The 12586-nt window shown below is 41.2% G+C and overlaps 2 protein-coding genes and 1 long non-coding RNA gene across 4 annotated transcripts; 1 reads left to right on the forward strand and 2 right to left on the reverse strand.

Moving 5' to 3' along the window:
• Positions 1 to 705: 705 nt before the first annotated feature.
• LOC135675130 (uncharacterized) lies at positions 706 to 3836 on the reverse strand. Its single transcript, XR_010513819.1, has 3 exons — positions 3327 to 3836; positions 2492 to 3253; positions 706 to 745 (listed from the first exon to the last, which is right to left on the reverse strand). It is a non-coding gene; the product is annotated as an uncharacterized LOC135675130 (long non-coding RNA).
• Positions 3837 to 4602: 766 nt separating this feature from the next.
• On the reverse strand, positions 4603 to 9469 carry LOC103985502 (ubiquitin-conjugating enzyme E2-17 kDa). Of its 2 annotated transcripts, none has more exons than XM_009403223.3 (5): positions 9328 to 9469; positions 9009 to 9105; positions 8246 to 8373; positions 6802 to 6906; positions 4603 to 5035 (listed from the first exon to the last, which is right to left on the reverse strand). In XM_009403223.3, exons 2-5 carry the CDS (start codon positions 9076 to 9078, stop codon positions 4892 to 4894), a joined length of 447 nt encoding a protein of 148 aa, XP_009401498.2. In that variant the 5' UTR covers positions 9079 to 9105; positions 9328 to 9469; the 3' UTR covers positions 4603 to 4891. The 2 variants fall into 2 exon arrangements, with proteins under 2 accessions (XP_009401498.2, XP_009401499.2); XM_009403224.3 differs by having other exon boundaries at positions 9354 to 9407.
• A 551-nt stretch (positions 9470 to 10020) lies between these two features.
• LOC135673993 (transcription factor MYB80-like) lies at positions 10021 to 11141 on the forward strand. Its single transcript, XM_065183401.1, has 3 exons — positions 10021 to 10153; positions 10226 to 10355; positions 10433 to 11141. Exons 1-3 carry the CDS (start codon positions 10021 to 10023, stop codon positions 11139 to 11141), a joined length of 972 nt encoding a protein of 323 aa, XP_065039473.1.
• Positions 11142 to 12586: the final 1445 nt, after the last annotated feature.

Consider the following 12586-nt stretch of genomic DNA (forward strand, 5'->3'; position numbering starts at 1 on the left):
AGAGGGGTTGTCCTGCCCCCGCGAGAATCAGCGGCCACGCTAAACCGAGGCGCAACCGACTCTCACACACAAGTATAAATACCCCCGGCCGATCCCAAGGATGGGGGGTAGAGAAAAAATAAGGGAATCCAAACCAATATGACTTGCTCGTCGGAGGGGCCAAAGTCGGGACACACCCGACGAAGGTCGTTTTGCAGGAAGGTGATCGTCATCAAGCTGCAAGTGTCTTCACCCCGAAGTCGTCACCCAATACGCAGAGGAGGGTGGTCCAGCAGCTCGAATCCCGACCAGCGCCAGCCCGCATCCCCCATCTCAAGGAGGTGCCCACGTGGCGAGGAAGATTGCCAACTACCCCAAGAACGAGAGGACGCATCTAGCCATAAATGACGCTCGGGTCAGTGAGCTTCGGGGTGCTAACCCTCAACTGCTCGCGAGCACTCGATCAATCCGACCGCCTCAATCCTCGCCCAAAACGCTCGAGGGGCGTAGACACCTTATCATCCCACTTATTTCACCGAAAGTTCCTAACGTCGGCACGTGAACCTAACCATGCTGACTCACTAACACTAGCAACCCTTGTTTTCAGCTGAATGATTTTATCCCATGGCATATTTCTGGGCCCAATATCGGGCGGTCGCCTCGTACTTGACATGATCGGTCTTATACATGCGAGCAATTTCCGACACCAATGGATCATCAGGGTTTGGGTCGGGTCCGTCAGAAGTGAACTAATGGATAGCAGCACCTGCTGAACATTGTGCAACATGTATCTATAAGATCAACAGAAAAGTTTACCCCATCAAAGCACCAAGTAGAATAAATTGTGGAATCATACTTATTTTACTAAGTTATAGCCACCCTACATAAACAATGCTGAACCAGATCTAGTAAATTATATTACTCAAAGATCTCCTTCCGAATGTGATAGAATGCATCCTTACGGCTGGCTGCCTTCTCCGTTCTAAACAGTATGAAAGCATTATTACCTCAGTTGGTCTTTAATTGATACCGCAGTCAACCTCATCCTACTACGCAAGTAGGATAGAACTGTCCGTGGCTTAACAACACATGTTCATGGTTGAAATCAAGCTTAGATGCAATCTGTTCTAATTAGTCAATATACTTCTATGTCATATCTACAAATGCACACCGATATGCTATGCATAGGTCATATTATGAATAAACAAAAACATTTTATAATGCATGAAGAAGTCCATAGCTACCATGTCTTCACCATTGAATTAGTTAGTTCAAGGCCAAGTACATTCTCCATTCATTAATGAACTGGGAAATTCGAAGCATGAGAAGTTGAACAAGTATATAATTCTTCAAGAGGCCGCAATATCGGAAAAAAAAAAGGCACCAAGAGAAATTAATGAACATTGTATATTATCAAGTACATTCACCATAGATATTCTCTGAGCAAGACTCCGCTAGTCCTTTAGAATGTCAATGCTTCTGTGACAAAACAAGATGCTAAAATATAAAAATATAAAATATAATTAATAAATATAATTATTTAAAAAAAAATATAATATTAAATTAAGAAAATCTTGTAAAATTATAATATCAAATTAACAAAAAAGTCTTAAAATTCAAAACAATAACAATAATTTCAAATAAATAAAAATTAATAATATTAAAATCAAAATAATATATTATTAATCTAATAAATAAAAATATGATTATTAATACATAGTTACGAGTATACTATTAATATACTAAAGAAGTGAGAAGAGTGTGAGTAAGAGGAAGATTGAGGTTGCTGACCGGGAGTAGCGATAATGGTAGCAACGAGCAACGACAATGGGAGTAGCGAGCAACGATAGTGGCAGTGGTAGCAACGAGAAATGGGAGCAAGAGCGACGAGTGATGACAGTGGCAGTGATAGCAATAGCAGTGAGCAGCAGCGAGAGCGACGAGCAACGACAGTAGCAACGACAACGGTAGCAACGAGCAGCGACAGCGAAAGCAGAACCGACAATAGTGGTAGCGGTAGAAGCGAGCAGCGACAGCAAGAGCGACGATAGTGGCAACGGTAGTAGTGAGCAGTGATAGTGGGAGCGAGAGCAGGAGCGGTGATAAAACCAGCGGTAGCAGCGAGCAGGGTTTGGGTTGGGAAGTTGCGAGAGGAAGGCTGATATCGATGCTTTAGTTGGTTCGATTGAACTAACTAAAGCACCAGAGACCGAACCAAACCTAAAACATTGGTTTGATCGCTTGGTTTAACCCAATTGTTCACTCGAAACGCCCGACACCTAGGCTCAGGCAAGCACCCAAGCGATACCTCTTTGAAGCACACCGCTTGAAAACGAAATGAGGCACTTGGACCTCGTCTCACCTAGATGAGCGCCCGAGAAATCACGGATACATTCACCTTCTACTAAATATTTGGTTCGTTAAAGTACATTGACCTTTAAGATATCAAATGCTTCCGTTACTGTTACTGTTGATATTTGGTGCGTTAAAGTATATTGTCAAGTACATTCACCTTGGATATTGTCAGAGCAGGACTCCACCGCTCCTACAGGATGTCAAGGCAGATGCTTCCGTTACTGAGTGAGCTGAAGTTGTTTCGTCTGACTTCCTTCCTCCTCAGCAGTGATTGCGGCCCGACCCCGGTGCTCTGCATGTGCCATACGCAATATGGTCATGGCAGCAGACTCTAAAAGATCTTCGGCGTCGCCGCCGCCGCTGGCCGTCCCTTGTCGACCTCTTCTTGCGGTCGTATGCCACTTTTTCGCAGGCAGATCTCTCGCGGCAGAAGGACCGGCGTCCGGCTTCGGCTGCTTCAGTGAGCCCGGTGGCGGATTAGCTCCCCTGTAATCTCTCTCCGGGTGGCACCGCAAGTGGCCAAAAAGTGCCTTATCTGAAGCAAACGTCTTCCCGCACTCCGGGCATGTAGGGATCCCCGATCCGCCTTTGCTTGCATGCTTTCGTTTGGAGCTGCCGAACCCCTCGCTGTCCTTCGATACAGATCTGTGATCGTCGTCGAGAGGGCAAATCTCGGATTTGATATTGGCGTGTCGGTCTGCGACAAGCTCAGCCCCCGGACCAGGAGGCACCGCCTCCTGAACCGGTGGTTGCTTGGCCTTGCCCGTCTCCGGACACTTGTGTCGAGTACGCAAGCCGTTGCTACCGGATGGCGTTTCTTCTTCCAATGCAACATCCTCAATCCCGTAGCAGCTTCCAACCTCACTGAGATGATCAGCTCCCATCTCTGCCTCCTCTCTGCCTATCAGTTCCCAGAAATCTGAAACCAAGCTTCATCATGAAAGATCTAAAAAGATTCACAAAGACGATCAGAGAAAAGAGGAGCAACCCACCAGCTGAGGAAGGCTTGATCTGTAGCAGATCAAACTAAAGAAAAAGGAGACGCCTTTGGCACGAGATCATCTACCCTAACATCACGCAAACAGAAGACCAGATGGCGAGCTCAGCAGAGCTCCAAGGAGCCAACTTCATAGTAGATTCAGTCCAAAGACGAGATTTTTTATTCCTTTCGTTGGGGAAAGAGAAAGAGATCTGATAGATGAGGATAGAAACAGAGATCAAGTGAAACAGGTGGGCAAACCCGATCGACAGAGCTGGACTCTGGAGGAGGAACCCCACGCAGCCGGCAACTCCCTGCGCTCCTAACAGGCGGCGGATATCCCAAACCAGAGCTGGAGACAGTGGCGAGACTGGAAGGAGAAGACGGAAGAGGGAAGAGAAGGGGTGGAATCCGCAACGCTCTTCTCCGTGCGTTGGTTTCGCGTTTGGTGTAGTTGTTATCGAGGATGCGGAGAGAGAAAGAAACCGAGTCGGCGGGCAAAGGGAAACGTGGTCCGTCGGATGGAAAGAAGCAACGGGAGAGATTTGAGCTTCCATTAATGAGAGGATCTCAATTCGCCAATGAGATGTGTATCCATATATTGTTCGTCCTCCCTCCGTTAACTAATGAATGATGATGATGATGATGATGATGATGATGAGAGAGACGCACAATGTATATAATAATAAATCGTAATCCTTCGGACTAACCTACTCCATCTCGTCTCTACATACGTTTAGCTCTCTGCAAAGCATGTCCATAAATAAAGATAATATAACTCATGCATGCCATTAGGCTCAGGTTAACGCTATGTTGACTTTGACCTCTACTGTGGTCTCAAATGAGTGAAATCGAACAAGCAACTCTGTTGTAGTAGTACGTTTATGGTGGAGCTTCAAGAGCTAAAAGGGAGATTCTTGGCTTCTCTAAGAAAAGGATGATGCTGTCGTTGGTAGAGATTCTAAACAAGGAATTGCCAATCTCTTAGAATTTTTCAGAGTATTTTTTTTAATTATCTGAAACGCATTGATATTTACAAAATTTTACATGTATTTAGAGAAGGTATTGGATGAGATCATTGTTGTTTTTTTTTTCTTTTCATCTGATCAAATCCAAAAATTTAGATTCAGCATTAAAAACAATGTTTAAAATCCTTACCGAAAAGGTCAATATGAGCTGATTCATTAGTGAGCTTGTTGGTAGATCTTGAAAGTAAAGTAGCTCATTCATGCATGAACAACTATGAAAATTATTACTCAGATGTTGAATACCCTACTGAAAAATAAGACTACAAAACCTGGCTCCACAAGGAACCCAAAAGGTTTGATTTATGATGAGTCAAACTCGAACAAAGCTCAAACATGTACAAAATAATAAATGAACTCAGCTTGAGTTTTGAACTGAGATCAACCCTAATATTAAGTCAAACACAGTGCCGAAATATACGTGGAATGGAGTCCGACTTCATTCCCAGATAGTCGCTAAGCAAAGTTTCCCATATATATGTCAACAAGAGAAACAAGGCCAGCTTAATCATAATACTACTAACTAGCAACCCTTGTTTTCAGCTGAATGATTTTATCCCATGGCATATTTCTGGGTCCAAGATCGGGCGGTCGCCTCATACTTGACACGATCGGTCTTGTACATGTGAGCAATTTCCGGCACCAATGGATCATCAGGGTTTGGGTCCGTCAGAAGTGAACTAATGGATAGCAGCACCTGCAGAACATTGTGCAACATGTATCTATAAGATCAACATGAATCATACTTATTTTACTAAGTTATAGCCACCCTACATAAACAATGCAGAACCAGATCTAGTATATTATATTACTCAAAGATAATAATAACTTCCGAATGTGACATAATGCATCCTTACGGCTGGCTGCCTTCTCCATTCTAAACAGTGCGAAAGCATTATTACCTCGGTCTTTAACTGATACCCCAGTCAACCTCATCCTACTAGGCAAGTAGGATAGAACTGTCCGTGGCTTAACAACACATGTTCATGGTTGAAATCAAGCTTAGTTGCAATCTGTTCTAATTAGTCAATATATTTCATGTCATATCTACAAATGCACACCTATATGTTATGCATAGGTCATATTATGAATAAACAAAAACATTTTATAATGCATGTAGAAGTCCATAGTTACCATGTCTTCACCATTGAATTAGTTCAAGGCCAAGTACATTCTCCATTCATTAATGAACTGGGAAATTCGAAGCATGATCAAGTAGAATAAGTATATAATTCTTTAAGAGGCCACAATATCTGAAAAAAGGCACTAAAAGAAATTAATGAATATTGTATATTGTCAAGTACATTCACCTTGGATATTGTCAAAGCAGGACTCCACTGATCCTTTAAGATGTCAAGGCAGATGCTTCCGTTACTGTTGATAATTGGCGCACTAAATATTTGATGTGTTAAAGTACATTCCAATGATTTAAAAAACGTTAGGCGCCAAGGCCCAAAAACGTCCGAGGCGTTAGGCGCTCACCCGAGCAAAGCAAGATGCTAAAATATAAAAATATATAATATAATTCATAAATATAATTATTTAAATAAAAAATAATATTAAATTTAAAAAATATTATAAAATTACAATATCACATTAAAAAAAGTCTCAAAATTCAAAACAATAACAATAATTTCAAATAAATAAAAATTAACAGTATTAAAATCAAAATAATATATTATTAATCTAATAAATAAAAATACTGTTACTAGTATACAGTTAGTATACAGTTAGTAGTATACTGTTAATATACTGAATAGTATACGAAGTAAGATGAGTGTGAGTAAGGAAGATTGAGGCTTCTGACTGAGAGAAGCCGTAGCGGCAACGATGAGCGACAACAATGGCAGTGGTAGCAGTGAGCAGTGAGTAGCAGGAGCGAGAGCGACAAGCGATGATAGTGGTAGCGGTAGCAGTAGCAATGAGAGCGGCAAGCGACGATAGTGGCAACGATAGCAGCGAGCGACGATAGTGGCAGCAGTAGCAGCGACAACGAGAGCGAGAGCGACGAGCAAGGTTAGGGTTGGGAAGTCACGAGAGGAAGGCTGATATCGATGCTTTAGTTGGTTCGATTGAACCAACTAAAACATTGAAGACCGAACCAAACCTAAAACGCTGGTTCGGTCGCCTGGTTTAACCCAGGTGCTCGCTTGAAGAGCCCGACGCTTGGGCTCGAGTGAGCGCCCAGGCGACGCCTGTTTGAAGCGCACTGCCTAGAAATGAAGTGAGGCGCTCGGGCCTCGTCTCGCCTCGCCTGAGTGCCTAGGCGAGCGCCCGAGCGCCTATCGAAATCACTGGTACATTCACCTTGTACTAAATATTTGGTGCGTTAAAGTATATTGTCAAGTACATTCACCTTGGATATTGCCAGAGAAGGACTCCACTGGTCCTTTAATGCACTAAAAAAGGCACTAAAAGAAATTAATGAACTGGGAAATTCAAAGCATGATCAAGTACATTCACCTTGGATATTGTCAGAGCAGGACTCCACTGCTCCTTTAAGATGTCAAGGCAGATGCTTCCATTATTGTTGATATTTGGATGATAAACTTTGGTGCGAAATGAGACCTGAAAATTATTGTACAACCAAATAAATATATCAAGGCATGACATGTGCATTACTACCACAGACACTAGACTTCATTCAATATAGATGCCTCACAATCACATTTCCCATGGTGCCATGGTGGCCAGCCTCGTTATCATGACATGATATGATTAACATATAGAACTACTACTTGGGCAGTCATGGAGAATGGTAAATCATTTCTTAATTAGAATTTGTGCAACACACATATTGGTGCATTATAGCTTTCCATATTTACTTCACCCTTTGCAAAATCATTCATATAGGAGCCATTCCAAGAAAGGTCAGAAAACAGCCAACACCAACCAGGATTGTTTAAATTCTGAGGATATACCAAAACCACCTCTTTCATTGGGTTGAGAAATGAAACTTATGTCCTGAGCCAAATACAAAACAAAGACTCATTCTGAATTAGTCAATATCAGCCAAAGGGTGAGAATAATTGTTATGACAGCCAATCAACAATATCGAAGCATATTGGTTTAATCTTTAGTGAGCTTAGGCCCATTTCGCTTCTGGGCTTTCAGCAGGCCTATTACTTAGTAGGTCGTAAATAGCCCAATATGACCTGGGTCTAGTAACTCACCTAAAATACAGCGATTAACGGAGGACAACTTTTATGGGTGCTCGGAATCAAAGAATCCCCGTTGTACTAACAAAATGTAAAACAATACCAGTAGTTAAACTAAGAGCAATTAAGCGTATTTTTGTTGTAACTAACAAAATTTTCTTAGTCTCTTTATTTAGCTTGCCTCACACCACAAATCCTAATCAATAGGCCTCATCTAACAAGGGAAACTACTAGTCTCCTTTATACTTGTCCATATAATGCTAAATGTTTTTCTCATTTTATCCCCTATTGAAGGTATACTTAGCTGTGTGCTAATAAAGATATCTCTTACACTATACCTTCAAGTGAACCCACATGTTCATCCCAACATTCTTATCTCAATTCTCAATGAAACTTTTTTGTATGTTGCTAATTGTTCAACACTTTAATCTGTGAAATCTTTTAGAGCAAGGGGGATTTGAAGATCACAAAAACTCACTCTCTAAAATTTAACCATAAATTTTAGAATCTATCAATAAAGCATATTATCCTTTTACATTATCTTGTAGAATTTGCCTTTTAGTTGAAAAGCCACATGATGATCACATAAAAATATCAGTGACCTTCCAAATGAAATACACTACTTTTACTCTTTAATAAAGTCCAAAAGTAACAACCATTATGAAAATAAAACATGGCTTCAAGCATAACATAATTGCAGAGAAAAATCATGCAAATGCACAAACAATGTTGGCAAGCAAAGTAAGTACCTTGGGTGGCTTGAATGGGTAGTCAGGTGGAAAATGAATATTCACAAGAAATATACCACCTGCAAATGGGCTATCAGTAGGTCCCATAATGGTTGCCTGCCAGTGGAATATATCCTCAGCCACAGGTCCTGTAGAATTGAAGAAATAAAAAACAAGAAACAAGGATAGTTCATGACAACCAACATAAACAAATACTTAGCTAAAAGATAGCCATCATGTCCAATGTTCCTAAGCAGCAATTGTGTTTGAACATCAAGAAAACACAAGCGGGAGATGGAATAGAATGGAATAGGGCCTTATTAGTTCTACATACAAATTTTGGAACCCCAAGTACTGAAGTTACTGGCTTTGATTTGCCTTGGGCAATAGCTTAACATGAAATATATTATCACATTACAATTCACAAAAACTGAGTTCAAAAGTTTGCATAACAGCTCAGGAAATTTGGAGACAAATATCTATATTTAAAGTGATAAATATGCGGACCGATGCCTGATGGTAGATACCATTAACTAATAAACTTTCATCCCTGATCTATTCATCAAGAAAAACTCATATTTCTTTAACACAGTTCAAAAAATAAAGAGAACTTTTAAAAACGAAGCATGAATAATATTTTAATTTTATTAATCATAATGATCTCAAATAAGTAGAATTGCCACAGAAGAGCAACTAACAACAAAGAGTAGATTTTGCTAAAATGTACTAATAAGAAAACTCTTGGGAGTCAATTGCATCCCGAGCGGCACAACAAGAAACTAACCTGCACTGCAAGATGCAGGAGGATCCTTCTCCAAGTCCTTCAACTCCTTCATGATCCTCTTCGAACCCATCAGTGTTCGATCAAACTAAGACGATTCCTGTAGCAACGAACAAGAACTACAATCAACAACGAATCCGCCGCCGTAACCGCGAAATATATGTAATCGAGTGAAGAAAACCAAAAAAATTCGATTCTCTATGAGACAAAAAACATCTGGAAACCGCATCAACAAAATCTCGATAAACAAGTCCAAGAAAAATCCCGATAAATAAACCCTAGAATACGATCAACAAAATCAAGGAGAACATAGGAGCCAAACCAAAGAAAATGGATAGGGCTTCGGACCACAGAACGGAAAAGTGGATCCAAAACCTAGGGTTTCTCTCACGCAACTACACATCAATGGAGACTCCCTGCCCTATTTAATGCCATGGAGTCTAATTTAATAGTTTCCGTTTACTATTTTTCTCCGCTCTTTTAATCCGCCAATCAAAAAAAGGAAGAGGAAACGTCGGATTTTACGTCGATGAGGTTTGATCGTTCCATCCTGACCGTCCGACGTCTGTGCCATACGAGAGGGTAAATTAGTAAGATACACTTAAATATAAAACCCTACCGACATATCTTTTGCGATGCACTTTCAGATCACAGAGGATAAGATTATGAGCTAACAATAAATCGTTAGAAGTTCTTGAGAAGGGTCATCGAATCAATCTGATGCACATTCACTGTGATTGTCGTGATCGATCAAACACATCAAAAGCCAGCCAACTATTGTTGGTCATGCAGCTTAAGAAGTCAACGCGAGGGAGGGTGTTTGACCAGGCGTCTTGCGGGTGAGCAACCTGCTCCGGTGCTCACGCGCACAGCGGGCGTTGAATTCTTTATACAGGTCATGCGTCTCAGGCCTTCATGCACCCACACGTGAACCCGTTGCTCACGTAAACCAGCATAAATAGCGTTGGATCAACCTGCAATTGCTTGAAGTGCATCCTAAACGATAGGAGAGAAGATGGGTAGGATTCCATGTTGTGAGAGGGAGAACGTGAAGAGGGGCCAGTGGACGCTGGAAGAAGACAACAAGCTCGCCTCTTACATCGCCCAGCATGGCACACGAAATTGGCGACTCATCCCCAAGAACGCTGGTAGTGTTGTATGTGCTGTGGTGGAAGTGTTGCTGATCTCTGGATGTGATGTTTGCTGAACTGAACTTGCAGGGTTGCAGCGATGTGGGAAGAGCTGCCGGCTGCGGTGGACGAACTACCTTCGCCCGGACCTCAAGCACGGAGAGTTCTCTGAGGCCGAGGAGCAGACCATCGTCAAGCTCCATGCCGTCGTGGGAAACAGGCAAGATTGCGATACCACCCGCGGATGATTGCATGTTTTGAGCCGATGACGGAGAGGTTTGTGGCTGATGTGATCAGGTGGTCGCTGATAGCAGGCCAGCTGCCCGGGCGCACCGACAACGATGTGAAGAACCACTGGAACACCAAGCTGAAGAAGAAGCTGTCGGGGATGGGAATCGATCCCGTGACACATAAGCCGTTCTCCCATCTCATGGCGGAGATCGCCACCACCCTGGCGCCGCCCCAGGTGGCGCACCTTGCGGAGGCCGCCCTTGGCTGCTTCAAGGACGAGATGCTCCACCTGCTCACCAAGAAGCGCACCGACTTCGCCTCGGCGCCGCCCGCAGTCACAGGCAACGCTTACACTCCAGAGAGCACCGGCGGTGGCAAGGAAGAGACCATAAAGAAGATCAAGCTGGGGCTGTCCAAGGCCATCATGCACGACCCCGACGCGGACAAGGTCTGGACCATGATGGCTTCTGCGGGTGAGCCGTCCGATGGCCTTGCCGGGTTGGAAGAGACGTACCCGACGTTGAACGAAGGGTTCCGATACGACGGTCCTTCATATGGCAACGAAGGGGAAGGATCAGCGTGGAGCCAGAGCACATGCACGGGCGGCGCGGCCGCGCGACGTGGTGGCGGATTGCATGACAAGGTTGAGGATGACAACGGAGAGGAGGCCGAGGGTGGAAAGGCCGAACACAAAGTCAGTGCTGCCGGTATGTTCACCTCGGAGTGCGTCCTGTGGGATTTACCTGATGATCTGTTGATTCATCCTATCGTGTGAAGAAGAAAGAAGATACTAACTACACAGAAGCCACCATAGGAGAAGTAATAATGCCAAGAGAGAACAAGTTAACTGCATTCTTGTTGATAATGTTGATGGGAAACACAATTCAACAAGTAGAGCATCTAAGTTGTAGCACTGCTGATACATTTCATGTGCTTCATCAACTTCTTAAACGAAACTGAGGCTGACAGGACTATATTTTGGCTTCTGATGACAATGGATCAGATTGCACATTATACTATCTGTGATTAAGAAACTAATATTATTAGGCAGAGAGGAATCCGTAGCTCAGAGATAAACATACTTAAACAGTTTAAGTTAAAGAATGGAGAAACTTGCCTTTGTCAGTCTATCAATCATTCTCTTTCCAGAGATAAAAGAATAAAAGGAAATATAATGCTTATGTTTTGGTCCTTTCTTTCTTCTTCCTTCTTCTTAGGGAAAAAAACCTAAATTTCTCAACTTTCTTAGGGAAATATAAGTTTTATCAAAAAATTTAAGATTTAGAGTTGATTTAAATTAATTTATATGTATTTTTTGGGATTAACGAGTCAACTCTTTCTGAGCATGCTGTTTTATTTTTCTTTCATAATTGGTTTAGAATATCTTTATATTCTTCGTGATCGTACTCATAGAATAATCATCACGATTGTATCTTAGGTAAATTCTCGACAACACTTACTCGAGATCGGGGAATATGCTTATGATAATGCTTGTACGCCTTTAGGTTCCTCTTCTATGCTTTCTATTTTAATTTTTTACATATTTTAACCTTTTTTTATTTAAATAAAAGTTATTTTAGTATTATTGCTCTAACATTCAAAGCATATTCTTCCTTTGAACTAAATAGGTTGTTAACCCGAAAATTAAAAAAAAATATTTATTCATGTTAATCCTTGTGTAAGTGTTTGATTATTTGTTATATAATATGATTTAATTTAACTACTGGATTAGCATTGTGAAACAAATATTTCATAAGTGTTATTCCATTATTGTTATAGTTGTTTAATGATTATTTTATCATTGTATTAATATGTAAAAAACAATATCATTATTGTTATAGTGGTTGCATGTTATTTCATCATTTATGTAGCTGTAAAAAATTGATAATTTGCGTTATACTTTTAGTTTATATTTTTGGATTTATATTAAAGAAAAAATAACTTTAACAGTATTCCTTTAGTATGGACACATCAATTTTATTTTATAAAAAAAACTTATGCTACTTTGCACAGTATTCACTCCTCTCTCTCTCTCTCTCTCTCTCTCTCTATATATATATATATATATATAATTTTCTGAAGAAATTGAACATCTCTATAGATTTAGAATCCTTAACTATCTTTTAGATGACCTTTATGAAATTTATAGAAAATAAAAAATTATTAAGGAAATATGACAAGATTTAGAAGATGCATTTCTTAGATATTCTAAAGATATCC

Source organism: Musa acuminata, chromosome BXJ1-5, assembly GCF_036884655.1.
Source record: "Musa acuminata AAA Group cultivar baxijiao chromosome BXJ1-5, Cavendish_Baxijiao_AAA, whole genome shotgun sequence".
Taxonomy (NCBI): Eukaryota; Viridiplantae; Streptophyta; class Magnoliopsida; order Zingiberales; family Musaceae; genus Musa; species Musa acuminata.